Here is a 24122-nt window from a genome sequence, read left to right on the forward strand (position 1 = left end):
CTGGAGAATGGCTCCTCGCCAACTGGGATTGGGATCATTGGCTTCTGCTCAGGCCTGGAGACTGATCTTGTGTCGCCTCAGTGCCAGCCCGGCGATGGCGCCGGGGAGCAGTGCCCTGGAAGGGCCGATGCTGTATGCTGGCTGGGATCCAGTGCCCTCGAGTCCTGCTGGGTATGGGGCAACTGGGAATTCGCAGAGGCCGAGCTCGACCGGGACCGACACTGGGAGCGGTGCTGGGATGGTGACCTCGATCGGTGCACCACTGCCGGCTTGCCTCTTGACGGCACTCTAGGAGATGGTGCCGGAGGCTTCTCTTTGGCAGGGAGGGGGCTTGCCGCCGATAACTGGATAAGGTCCTTTGCCGCCTCAAAGGTGTCTGGTGTGGAGGGCTGTTCTAGGAGCTCCTCCAGCCCTTCCTCCACACTCACGGCGTTTAGCCTGGGGCTCAATGGGCTCTTCGGCGCCGGAGCATGTCCTGGGGCAGCACTGTCCTTTTAAGCGCTCGTTTGCTTGGGCGGTGCCAGCTTCTTATGCAGCGGGAGCCCTCAGCCTGTAGGCTGGCCCTTTGACCATGCTGGTGAGGTCAAATGGTGCCGGGGTTTTTCTTGTTGCCTCAGTGTGGCATGCTTGCAGTGCCCCACCGGTGCCAGACTGCGAACTGACGCCAGGGCACTCCGCACCGAAGACGTTGGCGCCAAGGCCGAAGGGTGCAGCGTGGCCTCCATAAGTAGCTGCTTGAGGCGAAAGTCTTTCTTTCTTAGTCCTTGGCTTAAAAGCCCTACAGATCTTGCAGCATTCTGTCTGATGCGATTCGCCCAGGCAACAGAGACACGAGTCGTGGGGGTCGCTAATCGGCATAGGCTTGCGGCACGTGGCACAAGCCTTAAAGCCTTGGGCCTGTGGCATGCCCCGCAACCCAGGGCTGGTGCTGGAGACAACTTCCAACACCTAAAATAAAGAAAGCTTAACTATCTACTATGAAGAAGTGCTAACTACTAACTACTGATAACTGTTAACTTGCTGAAACTATTCTAAGGGACACTCGCAAGCGAGAGATAGAAAGTTGTTCCAACGCCGCCACAGAGGGTAAGAAGGAACTGAAGGGGGGTCGGGTCGGCAGGGGTATTTATGCACCAGCATGAGGCGCCACTCTGGCGAGGCTCCCGTGCCAGCCCGACAGGAGCCGCTAAGGGAAAAAGTTTCCGACGTCCGTGCAACATGGTGCGCACACCTAATGTGTAATGGATGTGAACAATCACTCTAAGAAGAATCATAATGTATCTTATACACGATAAGTCACATGAGGTATCATTGAAAAGATTATGATTTACTGAATACGGTTATCCTATTTGTATGCATGTATCATTTTTGTATATGAAGTTAAGAATATTGATTCTATATCTGTATTACAAATGTGTTTACACCTGGGGAATGCCCACTAGGCAGATTGCGCTAGATGGCTGGCTGGGAAGGACCCATTCAGGTTAAAGGGCCATTAGGAGAAAAAAATATGCCTTTGAAGTTCATCTCCCACCGGGGGGGGGGGGGGGGGGGGGGGGGGGTTGGGCTTCCTGAGGATTCTACAAACAGCCTCTGACTCATGGCTGCTATGACACTACAAGCACATGTGACCAGGTCACCTGGTACGGGACTCCATCTTGAGATACCAGTGTTTTTCCACTGACTGGCATGGGAACCAAGCTTTGAAACAAAGGGTTCCCGCCATATGCAAAAGCTATTTAAGGCAAGACAGTGACATTATCCTGGTTCTTCACTGACTCCCCACCCAAAGAGACTCTTGGAAAACATCTAAGGAACAGAGAGAGACTGAACTGGGAAAAGTGCTGGATCCAGGGCTAAAAGGATTTTTAGCCTGTGAATGAAACACCTGGGGATTCCAAGCTGTAAGTTAGTGCAGCTTGCCCATTAAGAATCTGCTGCATGCTTGGATCATCTAGAGTGAGAATTTGCTGTTTAAATCCAATCTCTTTAGTATATTAAGCTTAGTTTGTGTGTTTTGTGTATTTGCTAGGTAGTCTGCTTTGATTTGTTTGCAATTCCTTATAATCACTTAAAATCTATCTTTTGTAGTTAATAAACTTGTTTTTGTTTGTCTAAAACCAGTGTGTGTGGAAATCATAACGCAGAAAGCTGGTGTGTGTGTGTGTGAGAGAGATGATCTTAGCTGTACAGTTTTCTGTGCAATGCAAGACAGTATAACTGAGTTTACACTTCAGAGGAGGGTACGTGCCTTTGGAACTGGGAGGTGCCATAGCTTGTGTCTTCCTATGCAGGGGCTGGTTAAAGATCCTGTGTGCATGTAACTGCAGCTAGGTGTTTCCCTACCTGTATGTGTGCTGGTAGAAGTGCAGGCTGGACCCTGGGAGGGCTTGGCAGGCTGGTGACAGCAGTACAGTGTAAAGGGAGCCCAGGCTGGTGGGTCGGGGGGTCTCAGTGGTACCCCAGTTCCAGGTGGCACCCCAGGGGTAACCCATCACAACCCCCTCTTACTTATTTGATTTGAACTGCCCCAACAGGGGGAAAGCCTTGGACTAAACTGACTCAGGGGGGAGACAAGTGGAAGTGGCCCAGGGAGGACAGCCTTAAGCAGCCTCAATTGCCAGACCCAAAGGGCCTTGGGTCGGAGCCCAGTGGAGCGGGAGAGCCCAGGCTCCCCTCCCCAGAATCCCACTGCTAGTCACGGATTGCAGCCTTGACCACTAGGCCATGCTTCCCAACCAAACCCCAAGTGAGGACCACTACAGCCCATGACATTTAGATGTATAATATTATATTGCATATGGCTAGCTATACTTCTGGGCCCTGAAGCCTCACAGTATCAGAATTCTCACTGATGATTTTGAAAAATTTGTTTTGGCCATTTACTTGGCTAATACCAGCAAAACAGAACTGGCCTCCTCAAACTCTGCTCCATCTTTTTCCATCTCAGGAGTCTTCCCTCCTCATTGCAATTAATGTTTCAACTGCTACATGTCCTTCCCTGCCCCCCCCCCCCCCATATTGCATCTGGCAAACTCACAAATGCACTCTTCATTTAACAGAAGACATATCCTCACTCTCTTCCTTGCTGATTAAGCAGTTAGGTGTTTTAAAGGGAGATGTGACAATGGCCAACAGTGAATATGCAAACCAAATTTTAGACTGCAGTTTAAAAGGATATTTGAATGGTTGAAATCTAATGAAACAGATTAACTTTTTGGTAACTATTGAAGAAAAACGTCAGAGTTCCAATTTGGGATTTGTCATGCACTTAGCTGTCCTTCATGGACAAGGATACAAAATTTCAATGCTCAAGAAATGTACACATAAATAAATCATCTGTATTAGGCATCTATATTAAGTTTGACTTGAGCATCTATGAGAGTTTTGCTTGAATAAGGACTTCAAGATTTGGCTTTCTATTCCTACTTAGTAAGGAGAATATTAAAATCAGAATATGCTTTCATTTGTAGCACTTGATACAGAGCTTTTAATCTGAAAGCTTCAGAGCACTTTATAAAGGTGGGTAAGAATTCTCTCTACATGTGATTATTGTCAGACAGAGTGGCTAGTTTAGGTACCGAAAGACTAAGCGACTTGCCCATGGTAACACTGCACTTTAATGGCAAAATTAAAAACTTCATCTCCAGCCCCAAGTTCTAGTCCGTAGGCAACAAAATAACTAATATTAAAAAAATTGTACATCACCAGTATTTTTAACTCTTTGATAACTTAGGGCTAGCAGAATGGACTCCCCCTTGCCCCACCCTCCCCCTTAAAATAAAGTGAAACAAAATTCTGGGACAAAGAATGTCCACCAGGAATTAACAACTGGGCTGAAGCTATAATTTATTGTAAAAAATTGTTTTCAGGACAAGTGCCCTCTCTTCAATTGTAACTACATATGGCACCACTTCTGTAATACTGCTTTTCAAGCATATAATATTACTGATTTGGAAGTTTTCCTATGTATACTTTCAGCTATTGTATACTTTAATAAAAAATTCAATTTCTGTAGTGATACAACTGGTTACAATACAAAAGCAAAGTTGGAGAGAGAAATAAGTCATTTTAATGACTTAGATGTTGATGAAACAACTCAAATCACCATTACTTAATTTAACTGAATGATCTTTTGAAAGTAAAGATTAAAATTAAGAAATAATGTAGCATATGGCACTAAAGGAGTCACAATGTCCTAATAAGTAATCTAGTAGCACCACCTCCTGGTCATATTACCATGCACACATACTCAAAGGCTGAAAACATTCTACATGCTGTTAATTTTACCATATACAACAAAAATTGCATAAATCATTTTCTCAAAGAGATAAGTATATTGAGAAATAAAGGTAAATTAAAATATCTGCTGACAAATATAACTTGCTGCAAAAGACTGGGAATTATTAACAAGCAAACATTTTGCCAGAATTCAGGAAACTGAGCAAACCAGTTTTTAGTAAAAGTCACAAATTCAGTTTTTTTAAAACATCCCTGCAACTAAATGTGAACTTGTGCACTTCTTAAATAAAACATACTTTTATGCAATATTCTGATCCCAGAACAAGAGAAAAATGTACTGGAAAAGAGCATTATTTTTCAAAATTGATGTTCATTATTTTAAACTATTTTTCTTCACATTTTGAATGAAAAAAGGTGAATGCTGACAAATCAACCAAAGCAGCATACATACCTTGAAATACTTTCTTCTTATACGTGTCATATTCATTAGCATTACTCCAGAATTTATTCCAGTTATTCCATAATATGGGTGTCTAGCAAAGCGATTATACCATCCAATACGAGGTTCCTCGTGTTCTGGTGCCATTGCAGCAATGTGTGTGGAATTAAATTTTTTCAGAAAAGACCAAATATCATCAACAGGTCTCAAAAACAGGATGTCAGTATCAACATACAGTAATGAATCCACATCTTTGAGGATTAACTGTAAAGAAAAAGTTAAAATCAAACTGTAGGTGATCCATGAAGTAACTGTTTTGCTTTTTTATAGCTTACTTTGACAAAAAAAGTTATTTGGAAACCATTCACTTCCATGCACCCCTTCCCCTCACAGAGTAGTTTAGTTTATATATTTTCATGAGCCAATGAATTCACTTCAAACAGATAGTTTACAAATGTACAAATTCTTTTATTACCCATAATAAGAACAGAAAGAAACTTAAACCTGATGTAGAACAGTTTAAGACATTGGTGTACCATGCAATTGAAAATGCAACCTTTTTTCCTTTAGTATATTGCTACTAAGGGGGGAAAAATGGGAGTAAGTGTTTTTGTAAAATGTGACAAAAATTATTTTTAGTGGAAACAGTTCCCTGCACAATTTCAGCCAAAAGTTAAATTCAAAAACAATTCTTGATGAATTCATAGAAAACCTGTAAACACTGTACTATTATGAAATAAGATAACTTACTGGCAAGAATAGCCTTTGTGAAGCACAGGGTTTAAACAGTTTCTTCCATTCTGCTGCACTCTCAGTTGGAAATGTTATTGGGTATACGGTATAATTAAATTTTCCTTGATATGGCAAACCATTGAGCTAGGTAAAGAAAGGACACAAAACTTTTTAAGCTTAATTTTATCAGAGAATAATGTATCATAGGAAGAACTGATCAATTAGATTGATAATTTAATTGAAAACATGCAGAAGTATGTATTGATCTAATTGATTTTATTAATCTCCTCCTCCCTCCCCAAAAGTGGAAACATTTTTTTAACTACAAAAATCAGCTAGAATATTATTCAAGTAATGTCAAGTAAAAAGTGATTCAGCAAAGGTCTTTAAAATGAGAGCAAATCAAAGATGGGATACAAAAGTAAAGGAGACCGTAAACACGTTAAGCAAACTGCTGATTTTGTAGGGGGGGGGGGTGTCATTAAAATTAAAAACAAAACTGGTATGTAAATAAAGTCACATAGGTCTCAAGTAACCTTGGTAATTTAAAGTATCCACTTTTTAATGCAAAAATAACCAAACCCACCATAACTGTGCATCAATGAACCCAATTCCTGCCTTAGATTATCAATCTGGTCATAATTTTCTATTTCAGCAGCTGGAATTTGCCAAGAAGAGACATAACCCAATTGATTATTTTCACCACTACTGTCATTCCAATCTGCAAAGACACTACCATGCAGACAGCTGGTGGGACTGCCTGGTCAGAAGGAACAGGTCCAGATTTTCTCCTGAAGACAAACTATTCCTTGGCTGTTTTGAAAGAAGCTCTCAGCTGGATGATGTTCTGAGCAGGAAGCTGGTTTGGATTTAAAATGAACTCACATTGGCAGAACTGGGTCACTACAGTTTATGCAGTGAAGAAGAGGTTACTCACTTTGTGCAGTAACTGCAGTTGAGATGTGTCCCCCTATGGGTGCTCCACTTCATGTGCACATGCAACTATGATTGAAGAGTTATGGGTAGCAATAACCATTCGGCCTGTGCATGTGCTCCAGACACTCTCATGCCCTTTACCGAGGACATAAAGGCTACACAGATGAACCTCTCTCAGTTTCTTCTGTACCCAAAGACCCATGAGACGAAACTCAAAGCAGAATAGAAGGAATTTAGGGGTAGAGGAGCAACCATAGGGGGACACATCTTGAAGAACTCTGGTTACTGCACAAGGTGCATAACCTCTTTTTCTTCAAGTAGCATTGCTATGGGTGCTCCACTTCAGGTGACTTGCAAGCAGTATCCCCAGAGGGAAGAGGGAGCTTTAGAATCAGATCCAACATGGAAGACAGGACATCATTTTCAACTGCAACATCTGATCTGGAAGCGTGAACCAACACATAGTGTTTGGAGAAAATATGTATTGAAGTCCAGGGTTGCAGTTTTGCAAATTTCAACAACTGGAAACATTTTTCAATAATGCCATAGAAGTAGATTGGAACTTTGTAGAATGGAGTAGTACTCTAGGAGGAGTTTGAACGTTGGCAGCCTCATAACAAGAGAAAGTTCACCCAGACATCCACTTTGAGAGTCTTTGAGTGAAGACTGTGTATCCTTTTGATATGCCTTCAAATAAAAAAGTCTGGGAGACTTTCTAAATGGTTTGGTTCTGTCCTGAGAGGATGACAACATCTTTCTGACATCTAAGGTATGTAGAGCAGCATCCTCCCTGTTCTGGTGTGGCTTTAGGGAGGAAAAAAAACAAAACAGAAAATGAATAACCAGGTTAATATTGAATTCAAAAGATACTTTAGGTAGAAATTTAGGGTGTGGTCAAAATGAACTTTTCCCTAAAAAATATTTTAAAGGGAGGATCAGCCATTAAAGTCCCCATTTATCTGACACTTCAGGCAGAGATGGTGGCCACCAAGAAAGCCATCTTCACAGACAAGTGAAGTAGAGAACAAGTAGTCAATGGTTGAAAAGAAGGCTTCATAAGGTAATTAAAGACGAGATTTAAATCTAATAGAGGAGTGGGCTGTCGAATCTGTGGGAAAAGATTAATCAACCACTTGATGAATCTTGCTGTTGTGGAGTGGGTAAACATTCAGAATCCCTCTACCTGTGAATAAAAGGCTGTGATAGCTGCCAACCGAACCCTGATGGAACACATGGAAAGACCTGACTTTTTTTTTTTTTTAATTCCAACATATAAATTGAGATTAGCAGAGAGCGAGAGCGAAAAGGCAAAAACTGTTGCCAAACACACTAGTGGTGAAATCTCATCAATTTTTGAAGGTAAACGTTTTGCGTTCTGTTTAATACCACATGTACTTTTGCCAAACAGGAAGTTTCTATCTTTGAGAGCCATTGAGGAGCCAAACTCCTAATCAAAGAACCAGGCTAGAAGTCTTCACATAGGACAGGAAGCAAGGTGGATCAATTAAAGGTACTAGACTTGTCTCTGACAGTTCACTACAACTAAAATGACACTGGCTTTTTCTTATTTGCACTTGTTCAACGTGCTCAAGATCAATGATGTCAGAGGGTATGCACAGAGAAGGACCTTCATCTAAGGAGTGAGGAAGGCATGCCCTAGGGAACGAGGACCCAGTCTTCCTCTCAAACAGAATTTTATGCACTTCCTGTTGGCAATGGCAGCAGAGAGCACCACTTGTGGAAAGCTCCAGATTAGAAAAAATGTTCTGAGAATCCACAAGTCTAGCTCACATTCATCATCTTGGAAGAAGTGCCTGGTGACATCATCAGCCCTGGTGCTTTGTATGCGTGGAAGGTAAGAGGCTGAGATGACTATGTGACTGGCTATGCACCAGTTTCATAGCTTCATTGCTTCAGCACAAAGAGAGGAAGATCTCACCCCACCCTGACAATTGATGTAGAGCTATGTCTATATGATGTTGTCTATCATAACTTTGCCGGATTTTCCTGACTAATGGAAGGAAGCAGATGCAGGTGCTTCTGACTGCTTTCCATTCCAGAAGGTTGATGTGTAGACCATTTGCCCTTAATGGTGTGTCCCTCTTCCCACAAGAGATGAATTCAACATTATAGTGATGGTAGGAGTAGGTTGAGTGAAAGGGACTTCTGCATAGACTTTGGAGGGATCCGTCCACCAACTAAGCGAGTACAGAACTCAACAAGGGACAGACACTAGCTTGTCTAGACTGTGCTTGTTTGGATATAAACTGTTCTGAGCCACGCCTGGAGCATGACATGTTGTATTATGAAAATACAAGCTGTCATATGTCCTATGCCATAGGACATATGCCATACATCCTAGCAGTTGAAGACAACTTCTTGCTAACGTCTAGTTGCTTATTTGAACATTGAAAATTAGGTTTGCTAGGAGATGCAAATCTGTCCACAGGAAGATAGAGCTCTGATTGTTACGGCATCCAGAGAACCCCCTATGAAGTCTACCAAAGTGCACTTTTCGATATTGAGTTGAAGTCCTAATCTGTGGAATGGGGACGCTGCTGCCAGTACTGCAGAGAGAACTTTGTCACATGACCAGGGGTTGAAGCAGGGGAAGATGATTATTCAAAGTCAACATAGATGAGAGGCTACCACTGCCATGATCTTTGAGAATACATTTGGGGCAGAGGAGAGGCTGAAGTGAAGCACTCTACTCTGGAAACGATCCTGGTCAACTGTAAAACACAGCAACTTCTTGTGAGGGGGATGGACTGCGATGTGAAAATATGTGCCCTGAAGGTTGAGGGCAGTGAACCAACCAATCCTTGGAACACAACGATGGAATTATAGCTGTAAGCGTCACTATCCTGAATTTCTGTGATTTCACAAAGGTGTTTAGGATCTGAGCTCTTATACTGGTTCCCATCTTCTGCTCTTTTGGGGACCAGAAAATACTTAGAATATAATCCCTTCCCCTCTGTGCTGGACTGGAACTGTTTCTATGGCCCTCATGGATAGAAGAGAGATGACTTCCTGTCTTAGTAAGCGTTCATGAGAGGGGTCCCTGTAAAGGTATGGGGAAGGAGGTTAAAGGGATGGAGGTAAAATGAATGGAACAACCAAATGTTATAGCCTACAAAACCCATTTGTCAGTTGTAATTTGTTCCCATGCAGGTCAAAAGTGGGAGAGATGGTCCCCAAAGGGAGGGAGGTGGGTGGTATGGTGCAGCTGAAGATTCCTGAGGTGGGGCTGCTCCAGACCCTCAACCAAACCATCAAAATTGATATTTGATATTGAGGTCAGCCGGATGGTGGTAGCAGTCATGGTAGGCAGTCTCTTCTTCTCATATCTCTGTCACTTTTTAGGTGGTTCAGAAAGCCTGTGGTAACTGGGGAACTGAACTGGGTGAGAGCTCTATGCTGTTTGCAACCTGCTAAATTTTCTTTTGTTTTCAGGCATATATATGCCAAGGGACCTGAGTTTGACTGTGGAATCTTTCAAACTACAAGAGAGATTCATCCATGAACATGATGAATAGCTTAAGTCCATCAAAAGGGAGGCCTTCAACAGTATTTTGGGTCTCCCTAGAAAAACCAGACAGCTGTAGCCATACTCTATGAATGACAACAGCAGTAGAGATGGAATGGGCCACAGTGTCGAATGCATCTAGGGAGGCTTGCAGCGAGGTTCTTGCTAAGAGCTGACCATCAGCTATGACAGCCTTGAACTGCTCATGATATTCCACAGGAAGGTGTTCAATAAAATTCTTGAATTTAATCATAGTTGGTGTAGTTGTACTTTGCCATTAGTGCGTGGTAATTTGCAATACAAAATTGCAGGATTGTGGAAGAGTAGCTTGGTCTTTAACATAGGGTGTAGACTTCATATGATGTTGTTTTCCACACTCACCGATAGCCTCACAACTAAAGAATTTGGTGGAGGGTAGCAGAAATAAAAAACATTCAGAATTTTTCAACAGGATGTAGTACTTCTTATCAGCCAATTTGCAAGTAGGTGATGTGGTGGGAGAATCCAGTAAGACTTTATTCAGTGGTAGAGCCACTTAGAGGCTGTAGTATGTAGAATGTCCACAAGTTTATGTTGTGTCTTCTGGACCTCCTCTAACAGAGTGCATAATGAGTCAGCAATCCGTTTAATCAGTTCCAGAAACTGCTTGAAATCATCAGCAATAGAAGGTGGAGGAGACATTACAGCTTCATATGAGGACAATGAAATATTAGTTTGTGGTGTCATGCCCTTATCCGCTGTAGCCTCTTCCGCCTCGACAGACTCCTCCTCAGTTTGGGGTTGTTGAAGAGGGAGTGATGGAACAGGAGACTGTCCCATCCATTATCTCCTTAGGAAGAGCTAGGAGGTCTTGAGAATTGCTGGAGACAGGCAGCCCACGAGACCCAGTACAGAGACTGATGTGGGCTATAAGGCGGGCCAGGGGGCACATCCAGCATTGGTTATGCCAGTAAAAACGAGCACAAAATTGTTTTTTCTTGGAATTTCTTGCTCAAGGAAGGTGGTTTGGGAAATATCCGGTTCATGGCAGACAGCATATCCCTGTACTGAGATGAGAAAACTGAGGAATTATCTTCAACCTACTCCAGTGGCGAGGTGGACAGTGAAGATGAAGACAGCTGTCTGTCCGGCCCGACTGGTTCCAGAAACTCAGGAAATATAAGGGGAAGATAAGACTTCGGTGACCCAATAGATTTTGGTGTTGATAGTCATTTGGTACCCATTAACAAAGGAGAGACTGCATTGTCTGAAATTTGAAAGTCTCTGGAGTAGCTAAATTCCTGTGGTATCAGGTGTACAGGAACTGAAGAAAGTCGAGGCTCTGCTGTGGTCAGCATCAGTAATGAGAGAGCGCTGACTGCTTCAGTGGTCCCATTTTAGAAGACCGTATCCCTGGTACCAACACTGACTGTTTCAGTGGTACACATCTCTTGGATGACACTGGTACTGAGGAAATTGACTTTTGGGATACCGGTTTGGGTACCAACATTGTGGAATCAGTAGGTAGCACTGATCTTCCTGAAGCACAATTCTGCTTAGGCCGTACCTTGGTCGGTTTCAGTACCCAGCAGGGCTGGCCTTACCATGAGGTGAACTGAGGCGGCCGTCTCAAGTGCCAGACTGTGGGGGTGTGCCACTAGGACCCAGAATGTAGAAAATTGTGTCTGCTGCTAGTGCATAAATATTCTCTCTGCTCTAGATGCACAGATATGGTGGAGTGCTGTGCTGGAGGAAGGAGGGCACAAGAGACATAACAGACAGGCAGGAGAAAAGGTGAGAGGGAATAGCAAAAAGCACCAGGAGCTGCGGGGAGAGAGAGGAGGAGGAGCCTCTTATGTATCTTTCTAGGACCCCGAGGAGCCTGGACTGATTAACACCAGCTTCTCAGGGAGCTTCCTGTTTCCTGCTGCTTCCCTGAACCCACTTGAGGAGAACAGGCAGTCAACTGAAGTAGTAGGAGTCAGTTAGGCCCTTAAGTCGCAAATGTTCACAATGAGCCTTCTGACCCCAGTGAGGATGAGAGTGGTGAGAAGATGCCTGATCTTCCAGTTAGACAGAGTGCAGGTGACCTGGCAGTTACTGCAGCATCCATATCTCCATTTCAAATGGATGTAACTATGCACATTCCTGAAGAAAAGTGTAGATCAGAGAAGAGTGTGAGTTTAAACTGCTGCTGAGTTTAGTTCCTTATGTCTAGATGATCCAGGACCGTGGACCCACTTGAGCAGTAGCCTGAGGGACTTCCTTGTACAGCATGGGCCACAGCAAGTGAAAAACTTCATGTTCCCCAAAGACAATGACAATAGACGTTTCCATCCAACACATTACTGGTGTGAAATCCCCCAATGGTAACAAAGTGGAGAGGCCATGGCTTATGTATTCAAAAACCCAGAATGCTGCATACTGTTTTTGTTGCAATCTCTTCCAGTCTAATGTTCCAGACATATTGGGTTCTACAGGAACAAAGGACTGGAAAAATCTGGCATGCCATGAGAAGGCAGCAAATCACCAGAGAGCATTCCATAGGTGGAAAGAGCTTGAAATGAGACTAAGGTAAAAGGCCAACACAGATGGTGGTGTCTCTTTACTGGCAAAATGTTCTGAAAAGGCTCACTGCCATTGTGAGAATGTTTGCTACCCAAAACCCAGAGGGGCACTGTGTGGCACTTCAGATCAGCTGTATGTGCCAAACATTGGAAACGTCCTTAAAACTGTGGAGCTGATGGCTGAGTTTGATGCTGTACTCCAGGAGCATCTAAGAAGAGTCACCTCCCAAGAAATGTACACACACCACTACCTTGGAAAAACAATTCAAAATGAGATCATATAATTACTGGCAACAAAAGTCAAACAGAAGATTGTGGCAGATCTGAAGTCAGCAAGATATTGCTCTGTTATTCTGAACTGCACACCTGACATCAGCCATACGAAACAAATGACTTTAATGGTGCATTTTGTAACAACAACAGAACCTAGTGAAAGTGTCCCTGCAATGGTGACTGTCAGAGAGCATTTTCTAGAATTTATTGACATTGATGATACTACAGAAACTAGTATGACAAATGTTCTTCTTAAAAGGCTGGAAGATACGGGAATTGCGATAGCTGACATGAGAGATCAGGGCTACGATAATGGTGCGAACATGAGAGGAAAGAACAGAGAAGTGCAGACACAGATCCGAGAGTTAAACCCTTGAGCTTTTTTTGTCCCATGCAGTTCTCATTCATTGAACTTGGTGGTCAGTGATGCGGCATCAGCTTACAGTGAGGCTGTTGAATTTTAATGTAATTCAAAGCATCTATGTATTTTTCTCTGCATCAACTCATCGATGGCAAATTTTGAAGCAACATCTGGAAACATCCTCTCTGACACTGAAACCACTGAGGGTGTCACACGATGGGAAAGTCGAGTGGAGGCGATAAATCCTATCAAACACCAACTTGGGAAGACAGATGATACCATACTTGCCATTATGGAGAATAATGCTAGGACAGGAACTGTTCGTGGGAGAACAGTGGCAGAGGGAAATGGAATCACCAGATACATACATAACTTCAAATTTCTGTGTGGCTTAGTGATGTAGCATGATATACAATAAATGTTGTAAGCAAGAGACTCCAAGGTTTTGACCTTGATATATCTGGAGCAATGAAACAACTGGACAAAGCAAAGTCATACCTACAGTCTTACCGGTCAGATGAGGGATTTCAAAACGTTCTGAAGAGTGCACAGAAGTTGGCAGAGGAACTTCACTCTGAAGCTATTTTCCCACCCATTCAAGAATACAAAAGAGTCACCGAAGAAGACGACATTTTGATTACGAGGCATGGGATAATCCCATAAGAGACCCCAAACAACAATTCAAGGTTGAATTCTTTAACCAGCTGCTAGATTGTGCAATACAGTCAGTTGAAGAACATTTCATGCAGCTCAAGGAACACAGCAGTATAGTTCGGATGTTATATGATATTCCAAAACTCCTCACTATACCTGAAGAAGACCTACACCAGCAATTCAGGGCACTAGAGACAGTGTTGTCACAAGATGACATGCGCTATATTGATGCGAGCGATTTAGGTGATGAACTGAAAGCCCTTTCAAGATACATTTCAGCAGGATCAATTCCACAGGCTGTTCTGAATATATGTGCACAAATAAGATGACCACCCTCTTTTCAAATGCTTTTGTTGCTCTGCACATACTTCTAACTTCCTGTAACAGTTGCCAGTAGAGAACGCAGCTTCTCCAAGCTGAAGTTAATAAAAACACATCTGTGCTCCACAATGACACAGGAGAGGCTGGTCAGCCTTGCAACCATCTCAATAGAGCATGAGCTGGCCCAGATTGTGGACCTTCAGGAAACAGTTCAAATCTTTGCAACCAAGAAGGCACAGAAAGCACCACTTTGATTATTCAAACAGATAAAAATGCCAGTGTTTGCTATGCAGACAAGAAAAGTTACATTTGCTGTTCGGGCGTTTGAAAGTTAAGTTTCAGAGTAACAGCCGTGTTAGTCTGTATCCGCAAAAAGAAGAACAGGAGTACTTGTGGCACCTTAGAGACAAACTTAGAGACTATGTATTATGCTCTAATAAATTTGTTAGTCTCTAAGGTGCCACAAGTACTCCTGTTCTTCTTTTTGAAAGTTAAGTGCTACTTAAAATTTTTGAACAAGGCATTTTAAGTTGTTAGTTCTCCTTTATTGGGGGAGGTAGCAGAACAGTACCATGAGAGGAGTAGAACAGGAAGAAGGCAGAATTGAGACCTTTCAAAGTTTTGATCCAAGCGAGGGGACATTGGGGTGTCATTTGAGCTCCCCGCCTCAGGTACCAAAATGTTGTGGGTTGGGCCCTGGTACCAAGGTATGTCTGGCACTATTTTTTTTTTGAAGAATTAAAGTCTTGAAGAACTCTTGGTACTAAAGAAGCTTGGAGCCTCAAAAGGTACTCCCCCAGGGAACTGAGCTCTCCAGAACAGTCTGTCTCTGAAGTGACCAATTTCTCTTTGAAGGAGGCTCTGTTATGAGATCTAAACCACCTCCTCTTTGGAGCCTTCCACACTCTTCTCCCATGATGTTCTGTGACCAGGATTCAGAGGTTGACAGGGCACTAAGGAGATGCCTACACTGCCAAAAAAAAGACCTGGCAGATGAAGATGCGGAGGGGTTAAGGGAAATAAACTTGGAAGAAATTGGGGAATAGGGAAAAGTGTCTTAGAAAGACCAGTAATTATGTACCACAGACATCTTAAATGGGGTTGTGTGTCACTATGAAAACAGAATAAGTTTAGAAGAACAAACGCCTGGCAGAAGGAAAAGTGTGGGTCCCAGAGGGGAACTGGACTTCAAGTCCAAGACAGTTGAAAATGTATCACTGAAGGAGGGAACCAGAGATTGAATCAGAGACTAATAGGTCAGATGAATGAAACTTGAGCTTGGAGCCACAATGATGATTAGTCTTAGAGAGGCGCCATAAGCAACGCCAGTGAAACAGAGTGTAACCCTTGGCCTGAGGTTGAGGAGACAGCACTGTTGCAAAGAAATAATCTGCCACAGTACCTGTTGTGGATCCCCTCCCACTCTGAGGGCACTTTTTACTCATTCTACTAACTTTTACATAAGCTCTGATAGCCATCCTTCAGTAGCCCTACAATGGAAACAGGGAACAGAACCAGTAATAACCTCTGGGGTGAAGTGGGCAGGAGAGACACACTGCAGCTGGAAGAAAAAAAAAAAAAAAGAAAAGAAAAAGTGACCAAGTGTGCTCACTGATGGAGACAGTGAAGTGGGCCTGAAATATCGTGCAATGGTCTGACCAACAGAGAATATAAGGACTTCCTAATGTTACACACACACACACAAACCTGAATCATTGCAACTACATCTAACAGAACAATACCCAGCAGTAGATGTCTAAGAGAAAGCCACACATACCTCCACTAAGCTACAAACTGGTTCAGTGTGTGACTTAGATACTTACTATGCCTTTGAAGCTGTTGTGCAGTTGGCCCTCTGCAAAAATATGAAACTGTAGAGGTTGGATGCTGAAAATAATGGCTGATTTCAACATAGTAACAGTCTCCTCCAGCCTTTCACCACAGGCAACCACTGCTAGATGCATCTTCTCAGCAGGCTGCGTTTTCATAAAATCATATCTAATGAAAAACAGTAAAAATTAAATTGGCATTTTCCAAGAACAGATATAAAAAGTTATGTCTTCTTAAATGCATAATCTGATTAACAAAATATTCTTGCTCTAAATTGAAGTTAGGAAGTAAAAATGGTATTTCTTTAACAAAAGATAACTTGGAACAGGACAGAAAAGATAGTACTGAGTTACATTTGTCTAGATTAAAGTTTAGTCTGACCTAGCCTCATATCCACAAAATTATACAGCAATACAGATACAAAATGTTAGCAACACTCACAAAAGGAAATAACCACGTTATTGGAAACTTTACATTACTATCCTTCATTTAAATTCACCTACTGAGTAATTCCATCAAAATAATTACATTAACAGAATATGATTACAGAGTTACAAGTGTCACGAAGTCAAAAATGCCACGATTAAGGTTGAGAGCGCAACCTTATATCTTATGTATATATTTTACAACAAAGTTCTTAGTCATATGCTCATTATATTCCTTTCTCATGGGATCCTACCTAATTTAATGCAGAGGCTGGATAATCTGCAGTAAATGAGACAGGACTCCAAAGACTGAACGAGGGTAAATATTTATAAGTCATTTAAAAACATTAATTTTCCACAGAGGAAAATTGCTGGATGACTTAAGCAGTTATACAGGGTACAGCTTTTTTCTGTTCTAAGAAGTTACTTTGAAATAAATGCTTCACACCTGCCTCATTCACCGTGTGCTGGATTAAACAAGAGTCTAGCAGAAAAGCAAGCATATAATAAACCATAACATAATGCATATATACAAGCAGATAGAATTAACATTGGCATTTCCTAACCTGGTAACCTTAATTTAGGAAGTGCCTAAAAATAATATTTTTATAATAAAAAATGACATCTACATCTCTAGAGAAGATTCCATAATATGAAACTAGACAGAAAGAGCATATGGGGGTGAAATGCAAGAGAAGCAGAATTATAGGGAGAACAGGCTTTAACTGAAATGATATTGCAGGAGAGAAGTGGTGGAAGCAGAGAGAAACACTGACTGGCCACAAGTGGTTCAGAGCACAGATCCTCTCCAACCAGACCTCTTCCAGCTCTCTCTCTCCCAACTTCCACTCAGCACTCCACATCTTACTGAGCAACTACTATCGCCCGACCATGCACCCACTTCCATGCCCGCTCAGGTTCTCCCTATCCCCAACTTGCTTCCATGTTGAACCCATGACCCTACAGCCCTGCTCCTCAATGTGTTTCCCGCCACCTAAATCTTTACTCTTCACCATGCTCCCCTACACCATTCGACTGTTAAGTATCAATTTATATATATAAGAGTTTAAAAGCTGAATATGGCAGGGAAGTACGGGACATGGGGGAAAGAATGCATTTCCCCACAGACCAGGACAAGAAGCCAGGTTATACGGACTTGGATTTGGGGGGGGTGGGGAGAGGATGGCAATAAAGAGATATATTCTTATTTACATAAACTGGAAAACTAATATATAAAAAAATCTGGTCAACTTCAAGTTAAGTCATTCAACAGTCCACCTATTCCCCACTCAGCAGATCTTTTTCTCAATTTCAGCTACCTCCAATTCATCATCCATAGCCTGTGCATCTCCATCCACATCCTGCATAACCAATATGCAGCTCTGACTATATTTATTGGTCATTAGAGGTCATGTGTTTTAATAATTAACTGTTTAGATAGAGTTAAAGTTGGGAGTATGTATAAGTAAGGTTAAAAAAATTACATGGATGTTGTAGTTATCCCGCAATGAAGGAAATTCAGAATTAAGCTTAAATTTACTTTTATGTGTTTGGATTACCTTAGGGAAATGCAGTTAGAGCACCTAAACCTTATTACCACTATGTAGTGAAGCAATGCAATAACCATATGATTAATTCATAATCGGTGTTTATGGTGCCAAATTAATCAATTTAATTTAATGACAAATTAGATTTTACCACCACCCCCACTGGACATCACTACAAGCCAGTTTTACAGAACTCTGAAGAGCATTATTCAACATGTGTGTGATGGTTCTTGGGATATCCAGAACTGAGAGTCACCTTGTTACTCCCTGCCTCTAGTGAGAGGAAGTCTCTCTTATCGTAGCTGGGTGTCAGCTCTCTGACCTGTCAGCCCTTCAGTCACTCAAGAGCTCTCCTCTGGGCTTATGCCAGCCTTTCCTTCACCTTGCAGGCTAACAATAAGGTGCACCCAAACCTCCAAATCCCTTTGAATAGTTCCCATGTGACATCCAGCCCCCGACACTGGCTACTCTCAGAGATTCCAGATCTTTTGCACCCAAAGGTACATTATATCCTGTTTACCAATTCTACCTTAAACCACTGCTCCTGTAAGCCACACAGAAATTTAACTGGAAAAAAACATAGTGGTGGAAACAAACGGTTGCAATACAAAACAAAATCATAAAAATGCAAAGCTGGCTCTACACTTAACAATTACCTATCCTATCTTAGTAGATTTCCACCTCCCCCACGCCAAAGTTCCAAGCTCACTGGTTTCTCAAGAACCAGGATCCAAACACACAAGAATTCCTTTGTGCCTGGGATTTTCCTCAGTGAATGGATCCAGAGTGCCTCCCCCAGTCTCTGTTATACTGAAAACAGTCTTTTGTTTCTATTCAAAAAGGTGAACGCCTGCCTTGTGGTAGCATTTCTTTTCTACCTTTAAGTGGTTTCAACTGTTGTTGTCTCGGTCTCTGATAGTTTTCCATGGACTGTGACAAGGGTAAACAATAGAACCAAGCATTCATTACCGACTGACCTGGGAGGGGTGACAGCTCCATTTCACTTGAATGGGTCATCATAAAGACACATTACCTCCTGGTTACTAATGTCTACTCCAACTACATAAAACATACTTTCAGTATAAACACATTATCCCTTAAATATTATCTGTACATACATCTCACAATGATTATGAGTTTTGACAAGTTATGAGTTTTCTACTGATATCTTACATGTTAAAGGATATTTATCCATAAAAAGTAAGACACGTTTGGTGGAGTGAGTTTGTCAGGTCTGAGGTGAGAGCTGTTTGTAAAGAACTGAGGATCCTTTGCGAAGGGTATCTGTGTCACACCATTCTAGAAAAGAAACTTTCAGTTATGAATCAATAGCAAAGAATTACTATTAATCTTACACACAAAATTTCTTCAAAATTTAACCTGTGCATAAGATTTCCATGAGTTTTAACTACACAGGAAATTTGAAGAGTGACCTATTCTGCAACAAAAATTCTGACACAATACTAGATTTCTTCAAATGCCCTTTTTACCAATTAATTCACATACAAAACCTCAGAAAATTCATTCTCTGGACAAAAAGTGGTGTATTGAGGGAAAAGACTATTTTTCATATATAACCAAGGAGTTGAATCCTGCACGAAGTGCAAAAAAACCCTCAATTCAACCTTAATTATAGAGCCACAAGTGCCCCCATAATAGAGGGCTGGTGGAAGACTTTCATAAACAACGTTCAGCATAGATCAGTACAAAACCAGATGAAGAACTAAGTGAATTAGATATGTTATATTGCAAATGGTGGCTGAGAGATGTTTTTCTGCAATGTTTAATAACGTTTTGTGAATGGATCATCTGAATTTTGTAGTAATTTTTTTCATAGCAATTACATAATTATAACCAAGTGCACTCATGTATTACACTTCTGGCCAGAGTTAAGGCTGCATGCTGTTTAAGAAGAGAGAGAAAGCATATGAATTATGGGTGGTGGAAGGGAGGTAGTTGATATTATGAAAGAACTGCTGAGTAGAATGTAGATGGGGTGTTGAAAGACTTAGCTGCTTAACGGAATGCTCTTTATGGTTTGCATTAGTGGGATATGTAGCCCAGAAACCTTAACTCAAATTTAAGTTCTGTGGCAGAGCTCTGACCTTGTCTCAGTGGGTCCCGCACTTCTTGTCAGATTACGCTAGCCTCAGAGACTCACTGTGACCCTCTACGTAGCCCTTTTCATTATAAGCCAGCAAGGAGGTTGATGAGAGAACTCCCACAGTCTCTGTTGTCCCTACGGGTTTATTCCCAAACAGTTTAGCCTCATGTCCTGTCAGGAGCCTGTCTTCCCCACCCAGGAGATGTTTCTGTAGTGGCGAGCTGGGGGGAACCCAGGCCCGCCCTCTACTCTGGATTCCAGCCCAGGGACCCTAATGGTAGCAGCTGTTGGCAGCCAACCTTGCTCTGCCAGAGTTGCTACATTTCCCTGGGCCACTTCCCCACAGCTCTCCCGCTTCTCTCTCTCTCTCTCTCTCTCAACACTTTCCTCACCTTTACCTCAGGGCTCCCTTTCCAATGGTTGAGGGTGTCTTCATTACCCAGCCCCTCAGCCACACTTCCTCTCCTCTGGCTTCCCTCAGCCTGACTGGAGTGAGCCTTTTTATAGTATCAGAGAGGCCTTAATTAGAGTCAGGTGTTCACATTGGCTTAACAGCTTCAACTGACTCTTTGCAGGCTAATTGGAGTCATGTGTCCACCCTAGCCTGGAGCAGCCCCTGCTCTGGTCAGCCAGGGAACAGAAAACTGCTTATCCAGCGGCCAGTATATCTGCCTTCTACTACTCTACTGTACCCCACTGGCCTGGGTCTATCGCAGTTCTTATTCCCCCTCCCAAGTTTCTCTCCCTCCCCCCAGGGTAACAAAAGAAAAACCCAAAACACTGCTCAGGAATAAATTTTAACCATTCACAAATAATTATTTGACAAAGGAACTATTTTTTTAAATTTTAAACTTTTGACTTAGAATGCTTCCAAACCTATTCTTACTAGCTAACCAACAGAGGACAGTATGCAACATTAAATGTGAACTGAGGTGAAAAGTATCTAGAGGCCCTGTGAAGACAACTAAACTACTGATTCCACTAGAGCAAATCAAAATTCACTGTATATAATCTCACCATAGTGTTTGACACCATACATAACATCTGATTAAAGGATCTCTCAGGGGTTCTCAAACTTTATTTAAAAGCCATATTTCATTAGACATTTGTAAAGCATCTCCCATTCATGACTGAGCACCTCCTGCTACCCTCATTCCACCATACAGACCTGGTCCCTTCCCATTTGTGATCTCAGAACTGGAGGGACAGGACAAATGCCTATTGGGGGAGCTGATATATGTTTCTTCCACCACAATATCTTGCAGAGGCCAGAACAGGACCTGAAGAAGGGGCTTAAGCAGCCACCACAGTGCACGAGATCAGGCCAGCCCCCTGGAAAGAAGGTATGAACAGATCTCCTCTCCCTGCCTTCCAGCAATTGTGGGTTCTGGCAGAGTCACCCAGCCCACCAGAGGGTCAGGAGCATGTGCACCAGCCTCTGGGGAGCACAGGGCATCAAGCACCAGCCAATGAGGAACAGAAATAGGAACTGCCAGGATGCCCCTTCCCAGCTTGGAGCCTGCTCCCGCCCCACCACAAGTGTCAGTTGCTCCCCTAGCTCCACCTCCTATCCATCCCCCTGCCCCAGCACATAATTAGCTGTAGCTGCTACAGAAATTACATACATGGGAAAACAGCATTAGAAATATATTTTAGATGCATAAATTCAATTGTTTTAATGAAGTTTGTCAGCAATAAATACAGAGGAAAACACAAAGAATCTGTCTACGATATTATCTATTCTCACCAATCCTCCAAAAATGAGAGCTACATTTCAAAATGAAAAATAATATGCTCTTTAGTGTTTAATCATTAATCCAGTCAATGCCATTAAGGCATGTATTTAATTAAGGACAGTTACGCACAAAGCTGCCTTCAAGTTATCAAAAGCTGCTTTGCAAACATGTTAACTTTTTACAATCAGGCCAAAACACATTAATATGTACAGTTCCAAGACCTATAAAATGAAATAAAATGTTACTCATAATAAAAAGAATTCATACTAAAAGAACTGGTGAACTTCTAGCCTTTAAAACAACTGATCATTACCCTGTCCTGCTCCGCTTTAAATCATGCTTTTTGCTTAAAGTGGTGCTAAAAACTTCTAAATCCTAAAATTTTCACCAATAAAGTTTTAAAGTTAATTAAGCTTCATAACTGGGTGTGGACCATGCTTTTCTCTCAACAAGAGAGAGTTCTTATTAGAAGATTCAAGGGATGATAACATCCAGCAACTCTGGAATAGAGCTGGATGAAATAATTCAGATGAAACTTTTCCCTGAAATCTGCAGATTTGGAGAGAGAAACATTTCCATGAATGTCTGTCAATTTTGCAAATTGTTTCGGTCAAAATGCAAAAAGAAAGCATTTCCAAAATATCAAACTGAACCATTTTGACATCATCAAAACAAAACATTGTTTTCAAGCTACTTTCAAAAGGGGATTTAGGCACTATTCACATAACCAGTAGTGCCATTCCCTTTACCCACTCTTTTAGGCCCAATATCCAGGGCACTTACCTGGAATGTGAGAGACCCAGATTTGAATCCCTGCTCTAGTTCAGGGACTTGAACCCAGGCCTCCCCTCTCCCAGGCGAGGGACCTACCTAACCACCAGGTATATTCTGGTATGGGTCTCTTTTATCCTGTCCTGTTGAAACTGTACCACTTTGAATCAAATACTTGAATGGTCACTGGTCCAGAGAGAGTAAGAACGACACTATTCCCTTGATGGATAAGGGTAGATATAGATGGCTTGGGTTGTCATTTAGCAAGTTCTGTACCACAGACACTCTAGTTGTCTGCCAAAGAACCACAATGACCTGCATGGACAGAGCAAAGACAGATGTACATTATATAGAGAGATGTTGGGATGTTATGTTAATGGAATACATATGCTCTTTCCACAAGTCTTTTCATCCATGTCAAGTATCCCACAACACTCTGAAAAGCTGAAGTCAGCTTTGCCATTTGAAAATAGGAAATTTGTCTAAGCAAAGATGCATGAATACTTTGTACCAAGTACAATGTTGACCAATATATGCTTGGCCATTGTATACATCAATATGTATTATTCACACCACATATATTAATATGCATTAGACACACAGTATTAATATAATATTATATTGCATACATATTTGTAGGAGTTACATGGCCTGAACTGGCCTATGTCCTTCTATAATTCTGGTCACATGCTAAGTCAGCTTTGGCATTAGAAAATAAGAAATGTATCAAACCCAAAATATATTAATGTTCTGCCCGATACAAGTTGGAGAACCACCTTCCTCGACCATACCTGCAACACTTAGCGAATACTTTCATGGTTCATGAACACTTGGAATGTAGTTTTAAAACAAGATAGAGAAAATATAGGTAGATACGAAGGACAAAGCGGGCACAAACTAGTGAGTTAAATTTAAAACTTTAAGTAACATATGGGGCTTTTAGCTTGTAAACAACCACAATATGAACAACCCACAATATGGGTTTGAGGACGTATCTTTGAAGCACACCTTCTGAGTAAGGTGAATACACAGTGAGAAGAATTCTTTCCCAGAAGGAGGGTATGTACGTCTCCTCTTTGTATTGTACTGTTTTGTCTTTAGGTAAAAAGTTTGGCTAAACTTAGTTAACTGGCCTCAAATATTCTTAATAGTGAAACAAGGGTTGTCAAGCAATTGGCTACCCTTTTAATCAATAGATATGCTCTAAAAATATTGTTTCACAAATCTAAAATTATAATGTTCCTCAACTTCCTACCCTCTCCCACAAGAGAACACAGTCTCGTATAATGGCTTTGCACTATACAGATCTAAGTGGCAACAAATCAGGAACCTGCTCAGTACAGAAGTTTTACATGTTTGCATAATATTTATGGTTCAGAGATGGAGAGTGTCTCTATGGTTATAAGTTTTAATGTTCAATTAATCAAGTACAGCAAGGTTTCACTATTATAAATGTTTTCTAATAAAAGAAAACTGGATTGGCCCAGTGCCCACGTAAATGAGCTTGACACAGCTACAAAACTTGGATCCAGCCACACTGAGTCACATGTTTTGGGACTATCCCAAGACATAATCCGTTTGATTAAAAGTAAATAGGAGGATTAATCGGATTAAAAATTACTTCCCATTGTATTTTGGAATATATCCCACCATCCTGGAAACTCTCCAGTTCCCAGAAA

General features: G+C 41.8%; 1 protein-coding gene across 3 annotated transcripts in view; it reads right to left on the reverse strand.

The window, feature by feature from the left end:
* The window catches only part of GXYLT1 (glucoside xylosyltransferase 1), a 69349-nt gene that overhangs the window by 15368 nt on the left and 29859 nt on the right, over positions 1–24122 (reverse strand). For all 3 annotated transcript variants that reach the window (XM_054024483.1, XM_054024477.1, XM_054024493.1), the window contains 3 exons: positions 15854–16028; positions 5432–5557; positions 4694–4945 (listed from right to left, as the gene is read on the reverse strand). In XM_054024483.1, the coding sequence (XP_053880458.1) occupies positions 4694–4945; positions 5432–5557; positions 15854–16028 (553 nt within the window). The remainder of the gene's footprint in view (positions 1–4693; positions 4946–5431; positions 5558–15853; positions 16029–24122) is intronic.

The sequence above is a fragment of the Malaclemys terrapin genome, chromosome 1 (assembly GCF_027887155.1).
Source record: "Malaclemys terrapin pileata isolate rMalTer1 chromosome 1, rMalTer1.hap1, whole genome shotgun sequence".
Taxonomy (NCBI): domain Eukaryota; kingdom Metazoa; phylum Chordata; order Testudines; family Emydidae; genus Malaclemys; species Malaclemys terrapin.